The sequence below is a fragment of the Equus asinus genome, chromosome 24 (assembly GCF_041296235.1).
Source record: "Equus asinus isolate D_3611 breed Donkey chromosome 24, EquAss-T2T_v2, whole genome shotgun sequence".
In the NCBI taxonomy this organism is placed as follows: domain Eukaryota; kingdom Metazoa; phylum Chordata; class Mammalia; order Perissodactyla; family Equidae; genus Equus; species Equus asinus.
Window position 1 is genome coordinate 27,925,224 of NC_091813.1, and position 25,715 is coordinate 27,950,938.

The 25,715-nt window shown below is 47.5% G+C and overlaps 1 protein-coding gene across 17 annotated transcripts in view; it reads left to right on the plus strand.

The window, feature by feature from the left end:
• ANKRD6 (ankyrin repeat domain 6) overlaps window positions 1–25,715 on the plus strand; it is a 173,562-nt gene that overhangs the window by 134,539 nt on the left and 13,308 nt on the right. For 5 of the 17 annotated variants that reach the window (XM_014832518.3, XM_014832516.3, XM_044757213.2 and 2 more), the window contains 7 exons: window positions 5,762–5,860; window positions 12,339–12,437; window positions 14,102–14,200; window positions 17,999–18,097; window positions 19,458–19,556; window positions 21,543–21,641; window positions 22,906–22,983. In XM_014832518.3, coding sequence (XP_014688004.2) covers window positions 5,762–5,860; window positions 12,339–12,437; window positions 14,102–14,200; window positions 17,999–18,097; window positions 19,458–19,556; window positions 21,543–21,641; window positions 22,906–22,983 — 672 coding nt within the window. Of the gene's footprint in view, window positions 1–2,163; window positions 2,215–5,761; window positions 5,861–7,906; window positions 8,246–12,338; window positions 12,438–14,101; window positions 14,201–17,998; window positions 18,098–19,457; window positions 19,557–21,542; window positions 21,642–22,905; window positions 22,984–25,715 lie in introns of those variants that run through there. The other 12 variants (XM_014832513.3, XM_014832514.3, XM_014832519.3 and 9 more) reach the window with 8 other exon arrangements.

The window sequence follows — 25,715 nt, forward strand, 5'->3', positions numbered from 1 at the left end:
CTAGCAAGCTGTAATAAACTCCTTTCTCTCCTACCACCTTGTTTCCTGACTATTGCCATGTCTTGAGGGGAGCAGACGACTCCCCTTGGGTAGTGACAAAAACACATTTCCAACAAGAAAAGAAAACTCTGAAGGCTTTTAAAACTATAAATGTTTTTTTTAAAAAACCCTTTATTCTTTTTTTTTTTAAAGATTTTATTTTTCCTTTTTTCTTCCCAAAGCCCCCTGGTACATAGTTGTGTATCTTTTAGTTGTGGGCCTTTCTAGTTGTGGCATGTGGGATGCCGCCTCTGCATGGTTTGATGAGTGGTGCCATGTCCACACCCAGGGTTCAAACTGGCGAAACCCTGGGCTGCTGAAGCAGAGCACGAGAACTTAACCACTCGGCCATGGGGCTGGCCCTATAAACGGTTTTTAAATGTAAAGTTTTATTTTCTTACTCTACTTTTTCTTTGCCCATTTTCTTCTGAATATCTTCATAACTTTGTCTTCATTGAATCATAAGCTTGAGAAGGACTTTAAAGTTTTTGACCCAAATCTATACCATTCCAGATAGTTGAGGCTCTCAGGGAATACTGTCTATCATGATAAGAGGACCCTGGGGCACCTAAGAACCTTGGCGGGGGTCTTCTACCACTTAAAACCTCAATGAGGGGCTGAGTGGCCAGGATTCCAGTGATACGCAGTCCTGCCACAAATAACATTTGAGAAATCATTGAGCCTTTTAGCCTCACTATTCTCATCCAAATTAAACTCTCAAAGACCCTTTCAAGTGTCACTCCTATTTTACTACTGTTACTTCTTTCTTGCCTGCTGCCTCTTAACTCTACGGCTAGTATAGACAGATAGTAGTTGCCTCAAGAAAGATGGCACAACCCTGATCTGTTGTGTTCCTCATGATCTCCTGAGGAAAGGAGGCGTTGTCATTTTGAAATGATTACACTAATCTAACCTAAGATCTTCCCGACAAACTGCTCCCCTTGTGTGGGTCACAGCATGCATCTGCCCTCCTTGTAACAGCCCCGAGTTAAGATGGCTGCATTGTGTTATTTCTGAGCCAACAGTCTCAGTTCCTATATCCTCCCCACCCCCACTTCAGAGTTTCTCGCCTTTTTGTTCCTTTGTCTTCTGCCCCCAAGTGTCTGTGTGACTCTGGCCGGAAAAGTATTGATGAACAAAGATGTTCCCGGGATGGCTAAGCACCAGCACCCTTCTTCCTCCCTTTTCAGCATTGAGGTGTAACTGCCATATAACACTGTAGTAGTTTAGGGTGTGAGCATAATGGTTCCATATTTTTAGGTATTGCCTTCTCACTTCTCAGGCCCACTGAGGCGTCTCAAGCTCGTCATTCATGAGACAGGTACCCACGGGGCAGACATTGTTGGTCTGAAAGCCCTGCCCTTTACTAAGGAGGATCCAAGATCCCTAAGCAGGAGGGAAGAGCTGTGACCCAGTGTCTGGGCCCTGGCTGGAGTAATGAGTGACCAGGGCTGTGGCCCCATGGAGTCTGTGGGAGGGGAGTCCTTCCAGGCTTGTTTCTGTGGGCCGTGGTTCTCAAATGACCCCCGCTGCCCCTCCCTGGGGCTCTGCCCCTTCCTAGGGACGTCTCTCCAATGTAAACACCTCTGGCTGCCCGCATTGTGTGGTGAGAAGGGTTGCGCACCGCATCTGACCTGCGCCAGGAACAAAACACCTCCACTTCCTCTCCAGGTGTATTTTAAGCTGGTTACCTGTGGCTGGGCTCCCTTGCCATCCTCACTGGGAGGAGATCTTTATCTGAACAGGAATCCTCCCTCTGGAATGTTTCCTGACGGAGCCCCGCCCCTTCCAGCTGGGAGTTGGCCTCTCCAAAAGGAGTCGCAGGGACCGTTTATTCTGTGCATCCTTATGATCACCTGTGAGCGTAATTTATGGGTCGCCTGCGGAAGGAGACTCCCTCTGATGTTCCCATGCAGCACTGCTCCTGGAAGTCGGGACCCACAGGGCTCAACCTGCCGGAACAAAGCACTACCCCAGACCAGAGCCCCAGAGTTGTTGACAGCAAGGCCACTTTTCTGATTGTTGCCAGGCAACAACTCAAGGCCCTTTGCTGTTCAGTACCCTGGAAGTGAACGGGCTCTGAGTCTCTGCCTCTCCCTGGTTGGTTCAAGGGAAATGTGTGTTGCTTTTCACTACAGAATGTTCTGGAAAACCAGGTACATTTCTGCTTCTTTGGTGAGTGGTGTGTGTGTGTGTGTATGTAAGAGGGTCGGTCTTATGTTAGGAAAGCCCAGGGGGCAGGAGTTGACAGCTTCAGGTTCACTGGGAAACTGGCTACTACTGCCTTTGCTACTGCTGTAGTTTTACCAGAGCCAGAAGAGGAGCCAGACGTCTAAGGGGGACACTGACCCCCTCAGAGAAGCCCCGGTGTCACTGTTGCAGCTGCGCAAATGCTCGTGACGCCCTCAGGATGTCTGCACGTCCTCTGAGGAGCGGAGACGTCCCAGAGTCTGCAGTCTGCACCATCCCAGGCTCTTCGTTTCTCTGAGGTCAAGGCTGGAACTGTGGAATTTGCTCCCACGTCCCTGGTAGCCCCAGCCTGCCCTGTGGTTGAGGCACACGGCGACGTCTCTGACGTGGCCCCCACACCACCCCAGAGTCAACTCGTTCATCGTTCACGGAGGCATAGTCCTGCCCTCAGGGAGGTCACCGCCTAGTTGGAAGGAGAAGCCAGCACCCAGGGTGACACTCAAAACAGAATTTAGTGATTTCCTGAGCAGGGGACGAAGTGCTGTGGGAGTGGAGAACACGAGGCTGGCAACGCTGCTGCCTGGAGACGCGGAGAAGGCACGGTTTGGGGAAGGGTGTTTCCGGTAAAGAAGGCCCTTCCAGCAGAGCCATGCAGATAGAGAACCTTGGACTGTATTACAAACATGGAAGTGGGCGAGCGGGCCGGGACTGGCTGGTGGGAACCGCAGCCCTCCAGCTCGGGCCCATCTGGCCACCCGCCTGGTCCAAGATCCAGCTCTTCGCCCAGGTCTGTTTGCCATTGAAGACAACTCACTGGCCTTTGCTCAGACAAAGGTGCGGGGTGTCAAGGAGAGGGAGCAGTTGGGGTGTCTTCATGGGGGAGGGCTGAGGACAGTTGGAGGGAAAGGAGACCCGTGTTAGGTGGCAGATGTTACCTCGTCAATCCTATTTCAAGCCCGTGGGGTAAGTAGAGGCAGCTCTTCCTGTTTTACAGTTGAGACAACACTGAGGCGTGTGGGGCACGAAATCACACGGGTGTTATAGTCAGAGCTGGGATTTGGAGTGGGCTTGTCTGAGTCCAGCGCCTCTGGCCTCTCCTTTCTCCACAGAGGGGCTTCTCTGCTAACGTCGGATGGGCAGGTGCCTCCAGTCCAGGGCCCTCTTGTTGGTAATGTCTAGTTTCTAAAGCGCCCTCGCAGACGTGACCTGGCAGGAACCACAGCAGCACCGCAGCAGGCACACAGGGACGTCTCTGTGGACTTCCTTCTCCTGCCTGCTAATTATTTGTTCCCTTGGGCAAACTCTTTTGTCCCCTTGGGCCTCAGCTTCCAACCAGCAATATCTGGTTGCTGACGAGGATGTTCCCCGGGGCTCCCCTGACCTGGCACGCTCGGTGACTTCTTGGCCTGTGGCCTCTTTCCAGACTCTCTGTCTCCGGGCAACGTCTCCCCATCATGGTCTGTATTTTCCAGTTGCTCAGAAACACGTGTGTCCCACCGTCCTGTCAGCCTTGCTCACAGCACACACATCCTTCTCCTCACAAGCGTGACAAACTTCCCCGTGTTTCAGAATACCTCAGCGACTTTGAGAAGCACTTATCCTTTGTCCTTGACAAGGACGCCTGATGACAGATGGAGCCTGGGACCAGGCCCAGTGAGTGGAACCCGGTTATTTTGCTCCGTCTGATCAACTGCGGATGTTTCATTTAAAGAATCAAGGTTAAGTAGCATGTCCCGATCACAATTGGCAGCCAGGCAAGGTCACTCCTTCATCTCATCTCAGACCTCGCCTTTTTATGAAGGCTTTTTATAGCCCGCTTTCTCGGGAGTAGCTTTTTTCTTAATTAAGAATTCTAATTTTAAAGTGAGCTCTGACCTCTTTCTTTCCAGATTCGTTCTAGTGCTTTGATTGCATTTCATGGATAGAAATTGAGATCCTTTATCGTCTGCTATCTCTGTTTTCCTCCACGATTAGTTGCCCATGGTGCGCTGGCACTTTATTGAGATCCCAAACTGGTTTCTCCTGCTAGAATATCAGTAAAGGTCTTTGGGAAGTTTTATCTAGATGTTAAGAAACACACCCCTATTCCTCGGGGGTGGGTTTCAGCATGGGGGGGCCCTGGTGAAATGATGGTGGAGCAGAGGGTGGAAATGTTTCTCCACAGTGAACCTGAGGTTGAAAAAGCAAAGGAAACATCATGTCTCCTTTAGAATTTGGAAAATTCAGAGTTTTGTAAGGTCAGTTCTCTGGATAGAAGCTGATTTACTCTGAAGAGAATTATTCTGGGTGTCACCCTCAGTGTCATACCTCAGGAGCCCACATGCTTAGGGGCATTTGAGAGGAAGGTTGTCTCTGACCCGACAGCAGGGCTAAGAAGCCTTCTCAGATGCACAAGGAGATGTGCACACAAATGTGTTCTGCAAACCACTGGGAACAGCCTGGATGCCCAGCACTAGGGGAATGGGTGAATAATGAATAAATGAACTGAAACTACATGCAACAATATGAAAAAAAATCTCAAAAATATAATATTGGACCAAAAACATTGCCAAACTATATTGTACAGTTTAATACCATTTATGTAAGCTTTGAAAACAAGCAAAACAATGTTTATATATTGTTTATGGCTACGAACATAGTAAAGTATAATAAAAAGGCAAAGAAATGCTGAATACCAAATTTAAGAGTGGTGACCTCTGGGGTCGGAGAGGAAATGAGATCTGGGAGGGGTTCACCAGGAACGGCTGTGATTTCTCTAGTGTTTTCTTAAAATGATTGGTGGGTATGTACATTTTAAAATATTATGTATATTTTTGAATGGCTGAAATATTTTTTAATTATAAAATTTGGTTTGTTTTGTGTGTGTGAGGAAGATTGTTGCTGAGCTAACATCTGTGCAGTCTTCCTCTGTTTTTTTATGTGGGATGCCACTACAGCATGGCTTGACGAGTGGTGCTAGGTCCGCACCTGGGATCCAAACCTGTGAATCCCGGACTGCCGAAGTGGAGCACGCAAACTTAACCACTGCGTCACCGGGCCAGCCCCATAACATTTGTTTTTAAGAAGAGGGAGAACCTTTTCTGATCAGTTTGGCCAGCACTTTTAATTTTCAGTAATTGCTAACCAGATTCTTCTAGGGTGGATTAGCTTGACCTTTTGCTGTTCTCCCATGTCTTGCCCCATCAGATTCACTGTGCCCACTTCGTCATCCCTGAGTATTAGCACCAGTGGGAAAATGAGATGACATGAAACCCCTCTTTTTTCTACTTGCTAGTTTGATGAGTGGGGAGTAGAAATTATGCATTAAAGGAAATCTTCACATTTTAAGCATATCTTGTTCATTTTTTACAATGTCAATAGCCAAGGTTAATTGAGACAAACTTGAATTTGGGTAAATCCATGAGAATTTCTTGCCAAACCAAAGGGGAGCGGCGAGCACCACTGTGCAAAACTTGGTCTAGGCCCCCTCCCCCGTCCAGGGGAGTGGTTTTGATGTCTTGTTCTAAAATCAGTGTTTGCTTTGTATTAACAGCATGGCCGGACCCCCCTGCATCTTGCTGCCAATAAGGGCCATCTCTCTGTGGTCCAGATCTTGCTGAAGGCTGGTTGTGACCTCGATGTCCAGGATGATGTGAGTAGAATCCATCATTCTATGGGAGGGGAGCTTGTCTGCCTGGAAATCCACAGTATAACATGTAACCCACTATGAGGTGTGAGGGTAGTAGCCGTCGTAGGAAGCGCGTCCTCCTGAACACCTGCTCTGGGACCCATTCTCTGTAGTAAGTTAGAATTTGGGAGTAGGGGGTAGTTTTCCCATCATGGTTCATTTCCTATTCTAATGTTATTCAAGTGCAGAATCTTGAAGGGCATTTTTCCTGTGTCCTGTCTCAGTATCAAGGAGTACATCATGCACACACCACACACACGAGTGAGTGTGGGCAAGTCCTGCTGGAAATGTGTGTCAGGGACCAAGCTTACCATTGGAGAAAAGGTGGGGCTAAAAACTTAATTTTTTCCTTTTCTTGTCTTGATTTTTCTTAGCCAATGTACATTTAGTTAAAAAGGACCTATTCATAGGAGAAAAAGGACACTGATCTCATGGAATCCAAGAAAAAGGAGACATCCAGACAGAGTTCACTCTGGTACCAAGCCATTATTCAGACTCATTATTCAGTCTCTGACTCTCTTCCTTCAAATTATCTAGAGAGAGACTCCGACTGGCTCCTCTGGGGTCGAGAATCCATTCCTGGGTCAATCGGCAGTGGCTGGGTGGGTCCCATCGTGCACAGGGCGGCCCCATTGGGTCTTGGGAAAAGGTGGATTCTCTAAGAAGGGGATGTAGACAGGATTATGTCACTTGTCCTCCAGCGAGCTATTAGGAAACAGTCCCATAATTGGAAACTATTTTCAGAAGCTGTTTCTAATTCTAATTTGTGTGGTAGGACTCTAAGAAATAAGAACTTTTGTGAGGAACACGGAATCTTGGAGCATTTGCATTTATCATAACCTCTTCCAGATTTACCTTTAATAACTAGTTACAGAGCGTTGTCAAATTTCAGACCCTCGGGTGTGTAGGCTTTGGGTTACCGAAGTGCTTTAGTTTCTTTGGGTCTCTGTGTAATGTCCTAAAACTTGGCAAACACAAGTGAGAAGGACGGCATTTGCAAAGAAATAACTAAAAATGTCATTGTTTTATGCGTGGGCAGAAGGCTGTCCAGTGTCACTCATAAACCTCTGGTTATATTTGGAAGCTGTTGGGTCATCAAGGATGTTATTTTGAAAAGATGCTGATTTAGCTTTAAGCTGTTGATTTCTACCTTGGGTCATAATACTTTTTGTTTTCCTGCATTGTAGCCATCATAACATTCATGATTATATCATATCCTTAGATGACAGGAGCAAAAATACAGGGAGAGAGAAGAGATTCTGACCACAGAAAAGGTGGGGCATTGAGTTGCTGGTGCAAACATGTTGGGATGCATCTGGTCTTCTCTTTGCATAATTAAAGCCCTTGCTTGCCACGGTGGCAAGGCTGCGATGGCAGGCCTGCTACCCCATCCCAACCCAGTACTCCTGCCTCAGGCCCTGAGCTCCGAGTATCACAGTGTTCTTATGCAGCAAAGGCCGTGCGAACTTCCTAGACCTGCTGCCGTTTTATCAGACAAGGTTGGGAGTAAAATAGGCAGAAGTTCTCACAGGTCACCAGGGTGAAACATGGCAGCAGAAGGAAAGCCAGCTCCACTTTTAGGCAGGAACACCCTCTTTCATTTATTGGAGTTATTTTCTTGCATCTTCTCTGCCCTAAACAGGCAATGCGCACATTGCTTCTCCCAGATAAGTTAATTCAAAACAACACAAAATAAAAACACAGTGCCAAAACAGTGTAAAAACAGTTGGGAATGGAGAAGGTGGAATTGACCTTCGCTAGTTCTGAAGTAATGCACCTGCCAGAATATGGTTCGTATCTGTCTTCTGTGTATTTACCATGCTTGTTGACGATCAGCCTTGAAACTTATGCAAGAATTTGAGGAGAAAACTCTTTATGGGTGTTCTTTGAAGAAGCTGGGAGATTAATTACTGGAAAAACCCATTTCAGAAGTTACCTGTCTTGGATGATGGATAAAAATAGAGAATGTTAATGTGATGAAGAATTTACTCCTGACTTCATATTCTGCAGATATTGTTTGTTATGTCATGGTAAAGACTGAGGATTAGTTGAAGAATGACCTCCAGTGGCCTGGAGTGGGATTATTATGAATTTGAACCTGTGGAAACCAGTTCTTTAGAATATGCAACTCCAGGAGCAAATTCCTTCTTGCTTCCTGCCAGTCCTGTCAACAACCGTTGGAGCTCCAATGCCATCTCTGATTGGTCAGTGAGCAATCATACAACCCTCACCTCTGAAATAGTCCAGGACCCTGTGGCCACAGAAAAAGGCATGAAGGAGGAGAAAGATCAGAAACACCCGAGAAGAAAGGCTAGGAAGAGCCCCAGAAGATCAGAGAGAGAAAAAGAGGTCAGCAGCTTGCTTTGCACACCCACCCTGTCTTGAGCTTCCTTGCAGCGTGTCTGCCTGTGCCACCTGGGAGGGAGTCCTCCTGAAGAGGAGCACATTGCACCTTTGCATGCCTGGGGTTTCTTCCGTGAGCTTAGCTTTGGAATCTGCCCACATGTGCTCACTCTTTTTCATCATGTAGGAGAGAAAACTACAAGTATTTCAGAACAAAGAATTACACCTCAGAAATTTCAGACTTCTTAAAATCCCAAAGTAAGAAACACTGATCTCTTAGAAAAATTGAGAGCTGGCAGTTTATGCACTTTGCAGACGGTCAGCATGTTCCACATCAAAGTGCCCAACGGCGAGGTTGCTGGCTCTTCAAGTTTCCAGCGGCAGCATTTTTCCTTCTGCTTCTTTGTAGTAAATCATTCAACAAATACTTCTTGGGTACCTATAGTGGCCAAGGCACCGTGCTAAAGCTCTTAGCTTGATGATGCCATAAAGAGGCTGCCCCGACCCCACAGAGGCACCTGATCTTTTATGAGGCCTGTCCTAAGGTGAATTGATGTCACAGGTTGGAAACAGCTTGGATTGAGTGCAAAGAGCCTTGACAATTTGAATTCTGGCCCAACCACGCTCCCCTGAACTAGCTGGTTATCCTAGAGTGGGCACTGAACTGTGCTGGGCCTTGGGGTTTTTAATCAATAAAATGAGAGAATTAGATGCCATGGCACTTGGAGCATAGTAGAGGGTCAGCAAATATTCACTGAGTAAATGCTGTTGAGAGTACTTTACTTTTCCCAGCGCTTTTTTCCCCCCCAAAGTTGAGAATTTCATGGTTAATTTAGATCATATAGAAATAAGGATTATGTCAAAGTTGCTTCTTGGGTCTGTTAATAAGTATGTATTGAGGACACATTTTGTTTTTCTGTGTCATATTTTAACAGTAAATTTTAGTTTTATAGGAGGCAAAGTTGATTCACAGGTAATTGACCACGTGTCATTTGAGGGTCTCAGGTGTCCCATTATTTGTGCCATCTTCTGGGGAAGAGTGGCTCTGAGGCAGACAGCCCGAGGCGCCCTTTGCTTAAGTATTTCATGTCTCTCAGAGCCTTCACTTCTCATCTTGGTAACTTAAGGGTGGCTGGTTCTTATACACCAGGTAAAGTGTCCCATTCAGTCTCCAGAACCACCCATCTAGTGTCAGTGAAGCTCGTGGCCCAGCCAAAGGGCAGCATATGGCGGGGGAAGGCTGGCTTGGGCCTTCCCAGCAGTGTTTATCCTACTGATGAGGCAAGGACCCAGGCCCTGAGCGAGGGGAGGAAAGATGGACGGGGAGCTGTGGCCTGGAAACACACAGTGCAGCTACAAGGTCTCTGCAGGGAAAGGGGAACCGCAGGAGACACCTGTGCCCGTTGGCGGGGGACAGTTTGTATTCTCACCAGCATCAGGCAGGTCCTTAGAGCTCAGTGAGTCTTGATGATCCATCTGGAAATGGACTCCTCAGGGCTGAAGTAGATGTTAGATTTAGCTTCTTCATCCAGCTCGAGTTTCACAAGGGAGAGTTGTCTCGAGGGGCATAAGTACAGTAGATTCATGCCGAAAGCACGTACTAAATAATCGTGATATTCTGTCTCCCAAGCTGCCTCAAAGCATGATTTAGTGGCAGCCTGTGAAACACGATAAAGCGTTTGACCTAAAGCGAGTCTGGGTTGGACTGGGCCCTAACCAGCAGAGGCCGTCTGTGCGATGGCTTGGACATGGGAGCGGCTGACGTGACCCGTGTGTTCGGGCTTGTTGCTCACTCTCTGCACAGCATGGATGGGACGGTTAAGTTTCGTTATGTAGAAAGCTTGTTCTGATTGGTCCATGGAGTGCTAGTTGGAGTGCAGGCAGTGTGTGGGAACATTAAAAGGCTTTGAACTGTTAGCAATCTGACCAAGTCAGGGTTTACCCTGAAGGAGTGAGCTGCTGTCTCGCCCTTCGTGCTGAGAACAGAGCGCCATCTTTCTCATCAGGTCAGTAGTAATGAATTGCATTTGAGGTCCATTTTGGGAAAACCCATCATCATTCTGATAGGGAAATGGACAGTCGTAGAAATTCTTACAGAAGTTTTGAGAAGTTAAGACTTGGACAGTCTCTCATATGATTGCTTGTTTGGGCGTTAAGTGTACTAATCTGGAAATACTTCCTAAGATGTTTGAAATGGACGTGTGGCGCTCAGCACACCTCCTGCAGCCACTGATCCAGTGGCCACGTTCTTCTTTTGACTGCATGGCACCTGAGGGTCTTCTTTGAATAAAGGGTCTGGGAAGGTGGATGAGAAGGAAACCAAGTCTAAATGTAATTTTTTACTGAGAATAATAGCCCAGGATGCCGAGGGGAGGGCTGGTGCTAGAAATGCTGCAGACAGTGGATGAAATCATGGTCACGGGCCAGGACGTCCTGAGCCATCACTGCAGAAATCCCTTAAATTCTACTAATGAACAGTGAGAAAAGATTCTGAGACATGGACGGTTCCATTACTGGTAGAGTGCTACAGCTTAGACTTTTAAGAAATAGCAGTTTTTCCTGATGCTAAAAATTATGTATTAAACATAAAAAATCGGAAAGTATTAAAAAATATAAGGAGGCAAATAAAAATCACTTCCCTGCGTGGATTTTTAAGGGAAGATTTTTAATTTTAAGAAAGTGAATTAGAGTTTTCAATAATGTTAAGTGCTTTTTTTATTGCGATAAAATGCATAAAACATGAAATTTGCCATTTTAACCGTACAGTTCAGTGGCATTAAGTACATTTACATTGTTCTGCAGCCATCACCACCATCCATCCCCAGAACTGTGTTTTCGACTAACTGCCTTTAATGTGCATTGTTGTTTGTTATGGATTCCAGGGAGTTTAGTAAGTAGACTCAGCATTTCATTAAGGGTATTTATAGATAGCAGCGCCTCCCTCTTTGAAAAGGCTCCAGGTTTTCTCTCTCATAATAATCTCTCTTTCCTCTCTTGGACTGAGGTCCAGGGGTACCCCAGAGTGTCCTTGGCCCCTCTGGTGTTCCGCCAGGAAACTTTGTTTATGCAAAACTCTTACCAACCAAATCATAGAGCCCAAGAAGGGAAGGGAGAGCTTGCGGATCATGCACCCCTCCTTTCACAGGCGAAGACCCTGAGGCCCAGCGAGGTGACAGGTGTCCCCAAAGGCTGTGCACGACTCGAATCTCCTGACCCCCATGTCCCACACTGTTCACCCATCTCCCCATCGAGCGTGGACCACAGGCTGGACTTGATTTGTCTCAACTTGACTTCCAGAGCACGTGTCAGAGATAAAGTGTGCTCTTAGAGACTTCAGAACCCTCGTCACAGTCTTGACCATCTGACCTCTAGGAGCCTTTAGTCCTCCTCACAGCTGCAATTAGGGGAAAGAGTCAAGTTCCCTTTGGCGCCCTGATGGGAAAAGAGGTCAGCAATCCCAGGAGTCTGATCACAGAGAAAGGATCAAATGCAGCATAAATCAGTGAGGATGTTGTCATGAAATATCAGAAGGGGCTTCTTAGAGATATGCAGTGATAGCTGGCAGTCCCTGGAGACACAGTGTGAACCCTACACTGCTCTTGGCCAGTACACGTCAATCAGCAAATTATACACCCGTCGTCGAATCATGAGCGCTGCTGACTGACACAGCTGGAGAGCGATCCTCTGAAAGCAGGGGCTGGACGACGCAATGGGGAGTAAAGATTCCGGGCATTGCTGGTTTAATTGCACAGCACACACAGTCCAGCTTTCAGACGTGCTCTTCACAGATGTGACAGTCCCAGTCCCGCTGAACACTGCCATCCCCTGGGGTGGCGGGTGAGGGCCTGACCCTGATTCTGAGGTCAGCTTTGCAGCCAAGGGTGCTTCTGAGGTTGGCTTAAGGTTCCCAGTCAGTTGGTGAACACAGTTGCTCTGCTCAGCATGCACTGTCTACTAACTAGACCAAAAAGCCCGCCTCGCCCCTGGTGACCAGTCTGCTCCCTGTGGGTCAGGAGGTGTCCTTGTTTCAGAGTGGAGTGAGTGAATGGGGCAGGTAGGGAGATCTGACTGCTGTTCCTGCCTCTACCTCACTCTGCAGGGGGATCAGACCGCCTTGCACCGGGCCACGGTGGTGGGGAACACGGAGGTCATCGCGGCGCTCATCCAGGAGGGCTGTGCCCTGGACCGACAGGACAAGGTGAAGTGGGCGTGTCAGCCTGAGGACCCGCTCTGGGAACTGTTGAGTGTTTAAGATGCTGTCATTCCTGAGTCTTATCACTCATGATTTAACACGATGAAATCAGCCCGTATTTCCTTTGAAAGTATCTGAGATCCCAGCAAACTGTATTTTTTAAAATCCTTTCCCTGTTCTGTGGCAGCAGTGGCCAACTGCCTAAATATCAATGGTAAAGAAAAAAACCTGTAGAAGTAATGACCTGTGGAGGCCTGGATGGGGAAGGCATGTGCCCCAGACTCTCTCTCTCCCTTTTTTTTTAGATAAGTGAGTGTATTAACTTATTTAAACTATATTGGAAAAAAAATAAGCACAATAGTTCTTTAAGAAATCCCAATGATATACATTAATCCATTGTTTTTAAATTGTCAATCTCAAAACATGGAAGTTTGCAATTAAGTACATTCAGTCTCTTTACTTTTTTAAACAACTTTTCATTAAAGTGTCATATACCTGCAGAAAAGGGCACGAACAGCAAGCATGCGGCTCAGTGAGTTTTCACTACCTGAGCGTATCTGTGTGAGCACCCAGATCAGGAATCAGATCATTACCAGCACCCCGATGCCCCCTCACCCTGCGCCTCCTTCCCGTCACTTTTCCTTTTGCTTCCTGCTTCGTGCAGTCAGTCCCACTGGCCGGGCCACATGTCACCACCACCCTTCCCAGTGCACCCCACTCCCTGGCCTTTGGTCCCATGACCTTTGAGACCTAGACTTCCCCTTGTGGGTCAGCAGCATGAGGCCTGTCTCTTGGTGTGGCTGAATAAAAGTCTGAGCCCGAGCCTGGACATGACTGGAGAATGCCCCTGCACGGCCCCAGCTGACGGCCCTGTGCCCTGGCCTGGAGCAGCATGGGGGTATCTCCACCTCTCCTTTCCGTGCTTCTCCCTCACATAACCCCGGCCCTCCCGGCCCCACCACACTCAATTCATTGCACTTAATATCTCTTTTTTTATCGTAAGTTAAGCAAATACAAGCTATGTTTGTTAATGGTTGATTTTTATTTAAAAGCCACCAATATATTGAGGACACCTGTTTACTTTATTTACAAATCACTGTTTTTTCGGCGTCTGCTCATTTGTTTGGGGCCCAAGGCTTTTGGATGAAGCTGAGTGAGATTAAATTTGGGGAAGAAAAAGGAGGAGGGGATCTACTCTCTGGCCCTTGGCCCCTGGAACTTGTGAGATGGGCTCTTCTTTTGCCCAACCTTTGCAGGGTTCTCTCTCGGTCTGGGAGCAGAGAAGAGCAGGCCCCAGGGCACGGTGGAGGTGGGAAGGAATGGACATCATGATGTCTCACGGTGCTTTCTGTTAAATGTGAGCTGTGCATGGCCCTGGAGCTTTTCTCAACCGGGATTCCCAGAAAGCCTTAGCTCTAACACTGTAAGGCACCCGTTGTACATCTTGAATCTAGAACAGTACTGGTTGTACCGTATCTGGGAGAATGGAGAAACTGGCTACTCAAGTCATATTCTGGGTTCTGTGGTTCAGACGAGAAACCCCAGTTGAGAAAGGAAACCCCAGTTGAGAAAGGCGCTGCGGTGTGGCCTAAGAATACACACTGATGCTTGGGTTACAGTGGGATGTTAGGTCTTGGTAATAGCTTTCTCTCCCTGTGTGCACTCCTCAGGATGGGAATACGGCCCTGCACGAAGCGTCCTGGCACGGTTTCAGCCAGTCAGCCAAGCTGCTTGTTAAGGCAGGGGCCAACGTGCTTGCCAAGAACAAGGTGAGGCCCAGAAGGTGCTAGAGCTCCTCCTTCACAGGTGAGGGTGGCTGTGCTTCCTTCCCTGCGGGAGCCTCTTCTCACTGAGCAGAGCAGAGCTCAAGGGAAAAGAAAGCTTGAAACTCCTTAGGGAACATCAGCTCTGTGGCGAGCGAGAGCACCTCCTGGAGTGGCTGGGACTCCCTTTGGACTCCCCGGCTCTCACTGCTTTCCACTGGTTAATTAGAGCGTAGTTAGCAAGCCAGCCCTGTCCTCATAGGCCAGTAGCATTTCTTCTCCCCTCCGGGTCACTCATCACGTCTTCTCTCTCGCATGTGTCCCTCTCCTGCCATGCTCATTATTAATGCGTCCCTGGAGAATTTCAGAAGCCTCACAGGCGATGGACGGGCGTGCCTAGTCCCTTCTCCATCCTGCTCCTCCTCTGCTCAGAAACCTGCCGCTGAAGCTGTCTGGGGCCTCAGCCTGCGTCTGGAGCCTCTGCCCTGTGCCTTTCCCGGCATGTGCCTCCTGCGCCATCCGGGTGGGCTCACTGTTGCCTCCGCTTGCCCACTGCCTTAGAGGTAGCCTGCTCCTTGGTTCTGCCTGTGGACCTCCAACCCAGCCCCAGGGCAGGGCCTCTCCCTCCCCAAAGGCTGTTGGGCTGGTTCCTGCTGCGCTCTGTTGGCACCCGCTGTCATTTAATGGCTAAATGTTTCTCACGGTTCCCTCACGGGTCAAAAGCTTGAGGGAAAGAAGCATCCGTGCATCGTAACATCTCCAGTAATGCCTGGCAGGCTGGTGGCTGCTCCATTTCCTCAGTGGCACATGTCTGGAACATGAGTGGTGAGTTTATACCAGCTGAGGAGTAGGTGGCTCCCACTTAATGAGAGGGAGGCCTAAGCTGGGAACCAGGAGAGTCTTGACCAAGACACATGATGCGTTTGTGACACACTTAGGGCCGTAAACTAGCCTGGGTCTGTCTGCTCTGCCACACTGCCGCCTGTCCCGTGCAGGCCCCAGGGGTGCTGTGGAAAGCCACAGGTCCTCCCTGCAGATGCAGCAGCAGAGGCTGGGGAAGCACAGTGAGGTGCCATCCCAGAAGAGGGCTTCTGTGCTCTGCTCCAGCTGCAGCCTCTGGGAAGCCTCTAGAGAGGTCTGTCTTTTTTTTTTTCAGCTTTATTGAGGTATAATTGACAAATAAAATTGTAAGATATATAAACTATACAGTGGGATAATCTGATGTATGCATATATTGTGAAAGGATCTCCCCCATTGGTTAATTAATACCATCATCTCACGTATTTCCTTTTTTTGTGAGAACGTTTAAGTTCTACTCTCAGCAAATTTCAATGATACTATGCAGTGTTATCAACTATAGTCCCCATGTTGTACATTAGATCCTTAGACCTTATTCATATAACTGAAAGTGTCTGTCCTTTTACCAACCTCTCCCTATTTCCCCACATCCTAGCCCCTGGCAGCCACTTTCTACTCTGTCCTATGAGTTTGACTGTTTTTTTTTTTCAAGTTTCCACATGTAAGTGATACCATACAATGTTTGTCTTTCTTGTCTGGCTTATTTCACTTGGCTTAATGCCCTCTAGGTTCATCCATGTTGTTGCAAATGACAGGATTTCTCTCTTTTTTTAAAGCTGAATAATATTCCACTGTATAAGCAAGGTCCTGGAGCCCCTGTCTGGGACATCAGTACTCATTACTTAGGAGGGGAGAAGTGCCTGCTACATATATCTACCCAGGTCACATCTTTGTAACGTCAGGTTTTGAGGCATAATTCATATATAGTAAAGTTCGTCCTTCTTAGCTCTACTGTTCTAGGAGTTTTGATAAATGTATACAGTTGTGTAACCACCACCACCACAATCAAGATATAAAATGTTTCCATCACCCCAAAAAGTTCCTCTGTGCCCTTTGGTGGCAATCCTACGCCCACCCACTCCTGGCCCCTGACCACCACGGAATGGTAGCCTTTCCCAGAATGTCATCTAAATGGCATCATATAGTATGTAGCCTTTTGTGTCTGACTTCTTTCATTTAGCATAATGTTTTTGAGATTCCTCCATGTTGTTATGTGTATGATGAGTTCATTCCTTTTTATTGCATCCTTTTATTCCTTTTTATTGTATGGATGCACCATAATTTGTCTATTCACACCCATGGTTTCTCATTTTCTTGATCTAAATGCTTTTCAGCATAATTGGTATTTTCTTACTGCCAAAGTAAATGTTGATACCATGTATTTCTAGAACCATCATATCTCTTTTATTTCACTCATTTATTGAACACCTTTTTAATGATTCCGACGAGGCCAGTAACTTTGAGACAGCCAACTCTGTGTGCAGTGAGCATTCCACCACCAAGCCCTGCGCCTTTCACGAGAAACGAAGAATTTAGAGTGTGGGCAGATCTTTCATTTCTGAGAACTAAGCCAGCCATGGTTCTCTACTGGCTGCACTTTAAAATCTCCTGGGAAACTTTAAACAGAAAAAGAGGAGAAGCAAACCCACCCTGACAACTAGGCCTTGAGTGACCAGCTGTCCTGCTTTGCCCTGGGCTGAGGGGTTTCCTGGAATGCTAACTCTCAGGGCTAAAACTAGAACAGCCCGGACCCCACCCCCTGTGCCAGGGAGGAAAAACTACTCTACCAGGCTGCTTAGAGCTAAGTTATGACTTAGCTAAGTGAACCGGCAACATATAGTTTTCCTCTTTTAAAAAAAACCTCATTCCTCCTTTCAAACGATGAGGAATAGAACATCGTCGAGCATGGGCAGACAGTGCTGCGTGATCCAGCAGGAGTAAACGAGGCGAGCAAAGAGCCATAAACAGGCAGTGTCATAGCTCTGAGCCCACGCCAGTGCAGTCCTGACCCAGCTCTCCAACTCAGCAGAACAAACACTGAGCTTGGGCATTAACCTTCTGAGAGCTCGCGGCCTCTCAGACTTGATGCCAGGTCTCCTCCCCTGCTGCCTGCTGCTCCCCTTCCTTGTCTAGGGGTTATCAGGAGCCTTGCAGGTCCTGTGCCCACAGTTTCAAAAAGTTCTGTCTGTGTCGTGTCAAGATTGCTGTGGACTCTGTTCCGACCCTTGGTTATCATTTTCACGTGGTGTGTTCAAGGTAGAACCCGAGAAGCAGGAGGGTCTCTATCTGCATAGTAAGTGACAGGTGCAAGTGTCTTGCCTCTTCTGTGGGGATCTTGTCTGTAGTTCAGCTTTTGATGTTTCAAGAAAAATACAAGATTTGAGAAAGGCTTCCAAGTTAAATCCTAGGTCCCTTTAGCCTGCACATGCAGGAAGTGGCCTGTTTCTGCCATCTCTGCTCCACGGTAGAGTTTTGTAGCCACAGGTATTGTGCGTGTTGGGCAGGAGGGATGCGGTTCTCGCTAGGGCACAGAGCGCTGTGCATGTGCACAGCATTTTACCACTAGGAAGTGCCCTCCTCGGCACTCTGAACCACTCCTGACAGCCTCAGGATGTAGGAGTCTCGCTCCCTTTTACAGGTAAGGAATTCAAGGCTGAGAATCTAATTAAGAGCCTTGCCCAGTGGCTTTCAACTAGTAAGTGGTATAGCCAGGACTTGGAACCCAGGTTTTCTGACAGATGTGGCTCTTCTGCCTGTTTGGATTCCAAATTAAATGTTCTTGCCGTGGAAGAACATGTCCTTTGCTGGGACCTCTGGTCAGGAAGCAGAGAATGTGAGCATTGACTGTTTTTCTCTAAGTATCGCCCCTCTGCATGGCCTGCCCGGTGCAGGTCTGCACAGAAGTGTGTTGCTAACGTGTCCTCCCTTCTCTTGCCTCTCTCCAAGGCGGGGAACACCGCTCTGCACCTGGCCTGCCAGAACAGCCACTCCCAGAGCACGCGCATCCTCCTGCTGGGCGGGTCCCGCGCTGACCTCAAAAATAACGTGGGTGAACAAAACCGGCTTCTCTCGCGCTCTCTTGTGTCACCTCAGAAAATAACCCTCAGCATGCTTGAGTATTAACATCTAGAAAATAAAAATGTAAAGTGTTTGGGGACTATTTATATTCCTTTTTTGCTAATTTCCTAAGGGGTCGTTCCTAAGGTGCACGAGAAAAGGAATCAAGACTCGGAAACACTGCTCTTCTCCCGTCCTTTTCCCCTCACTCCTCCACCTCAGTTTCTTTGTCATTTCTTAGGGCATGTGTCTGGCAAATGAGTCTAAGAAACGTCTAAATGTTTTAAGAAAGTCTCCACCCACATGGAGTGTTGTACTATGGCAAAATTGGCTGATGCCGTGCCGGGGGGTCTTCTGATACTCCATGCCCAGCACCCACAAACTGCTTACTGAGGCGTCCTTGGGATGAGCTGATGCGTCAGTGGTTCTTAGTGGATGCCCGACCTGAGCGGTCATGTGGGTCTCCCCCCTCCCTCCACCACAAGCTGCGTTTCCTTTATAAGCCACCTGACAAGAGAGTCTGACTGAGGCTTCTTGCAACAAAATGGCCTCAGCTGGGATCTTCTCGATTTGGAGGCGGACTCATCTGAGGGGGTTCTCAGAATGCCCTGAGCCTCAGCTTTGAGCTTGGCCCCCCTCATTCTGGGGGAGAGGTTATGCTGAGTGGTCACCATCTCTAGACAGAGCTAGTATGAAGACGTCAGGAGAACGCTGCAGAATGTCACGACTTTCTGTCTCCGGTTTCGTTGTTTTTCTGGGAGCAGTTTGGCCTGTGTCCACTAAGGAAGGCCCTGCTCCTGAGGGTTTCTGAATGCCCTTTTTCACTCTCAGTGATTGCTTCTTCATCAGCTCCCCAGGCTACTTTGTTCCATATGGGATATTGGGGTCCTGCTAAAATAGGACGCAACGTGAGTTTTTTTAGAACACACAAGATCTTAAAATCCGACAGGTCATGACGGCTCTGTGATGGAAAGGCTCGTTTCCACAGCAGTGCTGTTGGTCGTAGTTCAGTGTACTCCAGAGCCTGTGGGTTGCAGGAGAGGCTGGGGGCAGCGGATTCTGATCAAGTGCTGGGTGAGCAGAGCCTGCCTGGCTCTTGTGGAAGGTCTCGCGGAGCAGGCATCCAGCATGTGAACCTGAAAGCAGAGACTGCGCGGCTGACAGTGAGCAGGGCTACAGACAGCGGCAGAGGGCTGTGAGTCTTGGAGTGGAGCATCTGCGGTAGAGGAGATGCTTAGAATTCAGGCTGATATCCTCTGAATGCCAGCTTTTAAGTGATGTTTCTTTTTTACTCTGTTTTGTTTTGTAACCGCTCAGACTGTGCTTAGAGTTTGATTTCTGTCCGCAGGCAGGCGACACCTGTTTGCACGTTGCTGCACGCTATAATCACTTGTCCATCATTAAGCTCCTCCTCAGTGCTTTCTGTTCTGTCCATGAAAAGAACCAGGTCAGTGCATGTGTCCTCCCCATGGCCACCAGGCCCCCTCCCCACAAGGCTAACTGACAGGTGTGTGGGCACAAACGGGAGCAGAGGCTGCTGGGAGCCTCTCCGGGTCTGGGACTTGGCCAGTGCGGGCCTTTCCATGGGTGTTCCACCGAGTTCCTGTGGCCCTGGTCTATCTGGCCTCCTAAAGAAAGCCTGACCTTATCATTCCAGTGCATCTCACCACATTTGCGTACTGAACATTCTCTGGAGGTCCTGCGGCAGGTTTGGTTTTTAATATGATTTTACAAAGGGAAGCCCACAAGCAAGAGTGTGGCTTAGTAAAGAAGCAAGGAAATTATGTATCTCATGACTCTGTTCTGTTCCTTGCATTGCCACTTTATTTGAGCTGATGGAGTCTCTGTTTCTGTAAAATTGGGTACATGATCTATATCTGTGCCATATAGCGGGGGTTTTGAATAAAGTTATGATTATGTGTTCCATGGAAAAGTACGTGATTTTCAGTAGTCACTTCGATTTTAAAAAGTCTTCATATTTATTGATACCTAAGTGATGCGTTGTTTGACTTTTCTGAGTTTGGCTGCATATATCCGAAACTTAAAAAAGATTGTTGTTCAGATTAAATATACCCTATAACGATGGTTTCTGATCCTGGCTGCATATGAGAATCAACAGGGGAATTAAAAATACCAATTCTGAATCCCACCCCCGTTTAAGTGACCAGAACATCCAGGCAATGGGAGTTTCAAAAAGCTCCTGGGCTGGTGTGCAGACCGGATTGAGACCTGCTGACCTAGCTAAATAGCTAAATTTGGTCATTCTGCAGCCTCCCAGTGGATTCTAGTTCGTCAGAGTACCCCACAGCCCCCACTAACCAGTGCTTCTCAACCTTGGGGCATGTTTCAGTCACCTGGGAGCTTTGAAAACCCACCTTGCCCAACCCACACTCAGACAAATCAGCATATCTGGGGGTGGGGCCTGGGCATCGGTAGTTTTTAAAGGTCTCCAGCTGACTCAGTGTGCAGCCAGGGTTGGAAACCACTGCTGCAGCTTCTCCAACGTACACAGCTAAGTGACTCAGCAATGAAATACACTTTTCCCCGGCTATTCTCTGGGGGAAGAGGGCCACGGGGATGGCTGGATTTTCATGCTTGCCAGGAAACAAGGGAGCAGGGTGCCTTACCTGATCACCTGATGGGAGACAATGGATTATTTTACTTCTCCTATTTTTGCCTGATTTATATATATCATTCTGTTTGGGGGAAAAGCCCAGTATTTGCATTTGGAATTGGCCCATCAGGCTGCTCTTGTCCATATCCTCCTTTCATAGCTGATTGTCTGAAAACATTTTTGTGTAAAGAAGATATGAAAACTTAGGCTGTTTGGTAAGAGATTGAAAACAGCTGGTCTTAAGTGAACACGGATTCTCAGTGACTCCACCCAAACAGAGAACACCTAGACCTGCGGAATGAGTCCCATCAGCCCCTTCGAGTCCCCAAAGGTGCTGCGAGGCCGGGATGTTATCCTCCCGTGCATCTAGGAGTAGCCATCTTCTGCAGCTTCTGCTCATTCTAGCGCTCAGAAACCAAGGGGTCTCTGCCCTCTCCCCTGCCACAGAGGGGCATGGTCCAGAGCTCCGGGATGGATAGCCTGCCGCCCCTGGCTCCCTGCCCGTCTTCCTGCCTCGGTGTCAGGCTTCAGGTCTCACCATTTTCAACAACCCAGCCCAGCATTACTTTGCTCCCTGCTCTTAATCCTGTGATTTCTAGTATCCCCAGTTGGAAAGGAATGTGATGTTTGTGCCTGGGTCATTTAGTTTCAAGATCTCTTTAAAAAGAACCACGTAACACTTGAGCAAAGGGCCCCCTATCCGTCTAAGGCAAATCTGAGATTGTTTGAAAAGCCACCACCAGGCCATGGGTTGAGAGCTGGAGGGCTGGGGGCCATGATCAGATGGGGTTTAGCAGGCTTTCTTCTGACTGATTTCAGGCTGGAGACACAGCACTGCATGTTGCCGCTGCCCTGAATCACAAGAAGGTGGTCAAAATCTTACTGGAAGCTGGAGCAGATGGGACCATTGTTAATAATGTAAGTTGAGTTGCAACAATGGATTCTGAAGCCCTTCCCACCACTTTCCAGAAGGGGGGTGTTGTTCCTACCTCACCTCCTGCGGGCTCTGAGGGCACATAGCCTCACCAGCCTCGCTCTGTAGGGGTGTAGTTGCTAAAGCTCCAGTCCTCGGGCCCTCGGGCGGACTTGAGGGAACCCTTGCTCTTAGCAGCCCCTTGCGTTGACAAGCCCTGAGGGCTCATCTTTAGACTTCTAGCTGAAGTGAGCACATCCTGGCGTGAAAAGGAAGATCAGGGGTGTCTAAGTAAACTGACAAGTGGATGTTACTGCAAGTGAGTTCCAGGCCTGTAAACAGATGTGGCCCTCAGAAAAATGGCCCCAGGGCCATCAGATTAATCATGCTCAAAACTCTAACTCCTTCCTCTCCAGAGTCACCTTATTTTACTCCTTCCTTCTCTCTCAGTATCCCCTCCCCTCCCTCTCTCCCAGATCCCATAGCAGGTACCTACTCAGGTACCCTTTCTTCCTCGAGGCTGACCTGTGGTCTCTGCCCTCCTGAAATAGCGCAGACTCAGGACTGGGGGCGGAACAGTTGTGTGGGGGTGTTGAAGCTGGGAAAGGCTCCCGTATCTGGTTCCTCCTCACACCTCTAGTACCTGGATTGTGTGGTACATCATGGTACCTCTCCCATGATGCCTGGAACCCACCTTCCCCTTCCTTTCCCAATGTTACCAACTCCTGGTTTTTGGCTACATCTCCCTAGAGCCTCTGTTGTGGCCACAGCTTCCTAATTGTTTTTCACAGTCCGGTTCCTGAGACTCTGTGGCTGGGCCCTGGTCTGCCCTTCCAGGTATCTTCACTGTTCTCCAGGGAAAATTCTTGGCTTGGCTGGATTTTATGACCCTTTTTTGGCTTGTCTCCTCAAGTGAAATCTTCTTCCGTGACCCTGTCTGATTTGCACCATCCCCCATCTCTTTTTCCAGGAAGCCTTCCTTGTTGGGCGGTGCCCCAGACCTTTGTCTGCTAGAGCGCTTATTGCTCACTCAGTCAGCACCTGCCCTCCGTGGCTGTATGTTGTTAATCACCGTGTCCTCAGGGGTGACTTGGCTCCCTCATTGGATGGGATGAGACTGAGCGGGCCCTGCTCATCCACATGGTTGTGTATTGTTGAGCATGTGTAGGTGTTGGTGTCACTGAGTGCAGAGTTGGTGTCCCAGTTGGGCAGCGTTTGTGCAGAGTTGGTGTCCCTTACTCACTTGTCCTCCCCTGTGCCTTTCCTCAGGCAGGCCAGACTCCGCTGGAGACTGCCCGCTACCACAATAATCCAGAAGTTGCTCTTCTCCTCACTAAAGCTCCCCAGGTAGGATTTATTGCACTTTCCATTGTATTGATTATGTGGGGCTGCAAAGTCATTGAGACTCTGGTTGCAACCTTCTGAAGCCAATGCAAACTGACTTAAATAGGGAACTGATGGGCTTACTGACCAGGCAGTGGACAATGTAGGAATTCACGTGGGCCTCCATTCAGGGTAACCAGAACCAGAGACTTCAGGTCCAGCAGGCTGCTCTTCATACATGGGCATCATTTCCTCCCTGTGGCTAGATCATTGTCAGTACCAGCTTCCTGTGTCATACTACCCCGGTACTCAGCTAGGGAAGAAGTTCCACTTGAATACATCACAGGTGAGGACCATGATTGGTGAGCTTGGGGCAAATGCCCTGAACAATTAGGACAGGGGCTTTAAGAAGATAGCTGCATCCATTTGACCATGTGGTTAGAAGGGGCATTTCCTAGAGAAAGTGGGAGGGAGGGGTCCATTCTGGGCCGACAAAGCAGTAAATTTCCACTAGAGGCAGTTAAGTATAGTATAGTTTTGTTTCCTTTTTCATTGAATAATGGCATTTTGGCCGTTGTTTAATTTTTAAAAGATGACTGATATCATTTGAGTTGAGGTTGAAATTATCCAAGTAAGAATAAAGAGATTTAATAATGATAATTTACAGGTTATTCATAATTTCAGTGCCCTGAAATAACAGTTTCTGTTCATATTACCTTCCACAGACACATAATTTTTATATAGTTGTGCCTACAATGTATATACCCTTTTGTATTCTGCCCTTTATCCTAATTATAATAGGAAAATGTTCTACACTCTTCACAGTTATTCTTCATAATGGGAGGATAGTATTCTTTTTTGTTGCCGTCCAATATTTTGTTAAACCATTTCCTTAATGTTGGACATTTAGGTTATTTCCCAGTTGGAGCTATTCTGTGTTACATTACAGCAAACACTGATTGGTTTTCCACCTTATTCTGGCTAATGTGGTGAGAAGACAGTCTCATGGAGCCAGAGGAATGTTCTGGACACCAGCCTGCCACATCATAGCCTGGTCCCCGCCAGCCCGGGGTTCTACATGGCCTTTATTTCATTTAAATTTTAAGAAAACATGCCTGATATAACTAGCAGTTTCTGGAAATGGTTAAGATTTTTGTCTTTTGCAAAAATGATGACTCTCTTGCCTGTGGAGTTGGTCCTTCTTGGTGGCCTCTGGAAGTCCACAGAGCCCCTGACAGGCACGAGTCAGGCGCTCCTTCAGAAAAAGGCTCCACCTCCCTCCACGTATTTGCAAACCAATCAGTGGACTCATATCCTGATAGAAAAATGCTGGTCTCTCATAGATCAGAAAGTATAGTGTGCCGTATAAATGTCAGAATCCGTCAAGTTGTCTGGCATTTCAGGGTTTGGCAGTTTGGTGGACAGCCAGCCCTGTCCTCAGCCATATGAAGATCATCAAGTCTTGTGGGTGGAGTGTCTGCCTGGCACGCAAAGACTGATGTGCCTTTAACCGACCTGTCGTTTGTCTTCCAGAGCCTACGGATCTGAATTCATAGGGAAAAAGCTTTATTGTGCACCATTTTACTATGTGCTTCTCCTTTAGTGTTTCCATTAAAAAATGACTTAAGCAGGGCCAGCCTGGTGGCATAATGGTTAAGTTTGTGTGCTCTGCTTTGGTGGCCCAGGGTTCATGGGTTTGGATCCCCAGCATGGACCTACGCACTGCTCATCAAGCCATGCTATGGCAGTGTCCCACATACAAAGTAGAGGAAGATTGGCACAGATGTTAGCTCAGGGCCAATCTTCCTCACCAAAAATAATAATAATTAAACAAATGATTTAAGCAAGTTTTTCCACACCCATATTCAATAGCAAATAAATAGGATGACATTTTCTGAAAGTTTATTTTACATAATTGTACATGCTAAACCCTATTTGCTCAACACAAAGAAGGAACTTTTGAATATGCATTAAATTATACACATGCTGTTCTGTTGTTCTGTAGTTAGAGAAATAGCCTTACTGTTCGTTTGTCTGAAATGAGAAATTCCCTCTCCTTGGCACCTTAACTGACCACAGCTCACACAGTACTAAGAGGATACTTCCTTCTGAGCCCTTAAGATCAATATTCCCTGATGTCTGTGAACTGGAAAAGATTGATGACATTCCATTTGGTAGATGGTGTGGTTCTCCGAGAAAGGCTGTAAGCCATGCAAAGCTATTTTCACTAGCTAATAACGTGCTCCATGGAGGAAATTTTTCTGATGATTATTTTGGGTTTGGGTGACCTCTGAGTGTCAGTTCTCATTTTTAATTGACATGGTTCACAAATGCTTCTGAAAGTGAATTTCGAGTTGATCCTGGCAGTTGATCCTGTTCTAAGAGTCCGTAAACCGAATGGGCCACAGGCTTTAGTCAGTTCCTTTCATCAGACTCGACTTCCTGGTGAGTCTGAATTTAGTTTTAGAAATGGCTTAGGACAGTGGTTCTCAGACTTTTTGGTCTAAGGACCTTTTTACCTTCTTAAATATGGCACAGGCCTAGAAAGAGCTTTGTTTCTCTGAGTTATATCTATCAACAGTTACCATATTTGAAGTTAAAGTTGAGAAATGTTAAAGATGTTTATCCATTTAAAAATAAGTTCATTTGTGTTAAGTAGCATAATTTTATGAAAAAGAATAATTTTTCAAAAAAAAATTGAGTGAGAAGAGTAGCATCATTTTGCAGTTTTGCAAATCTGAACTGTCTTACTTAGA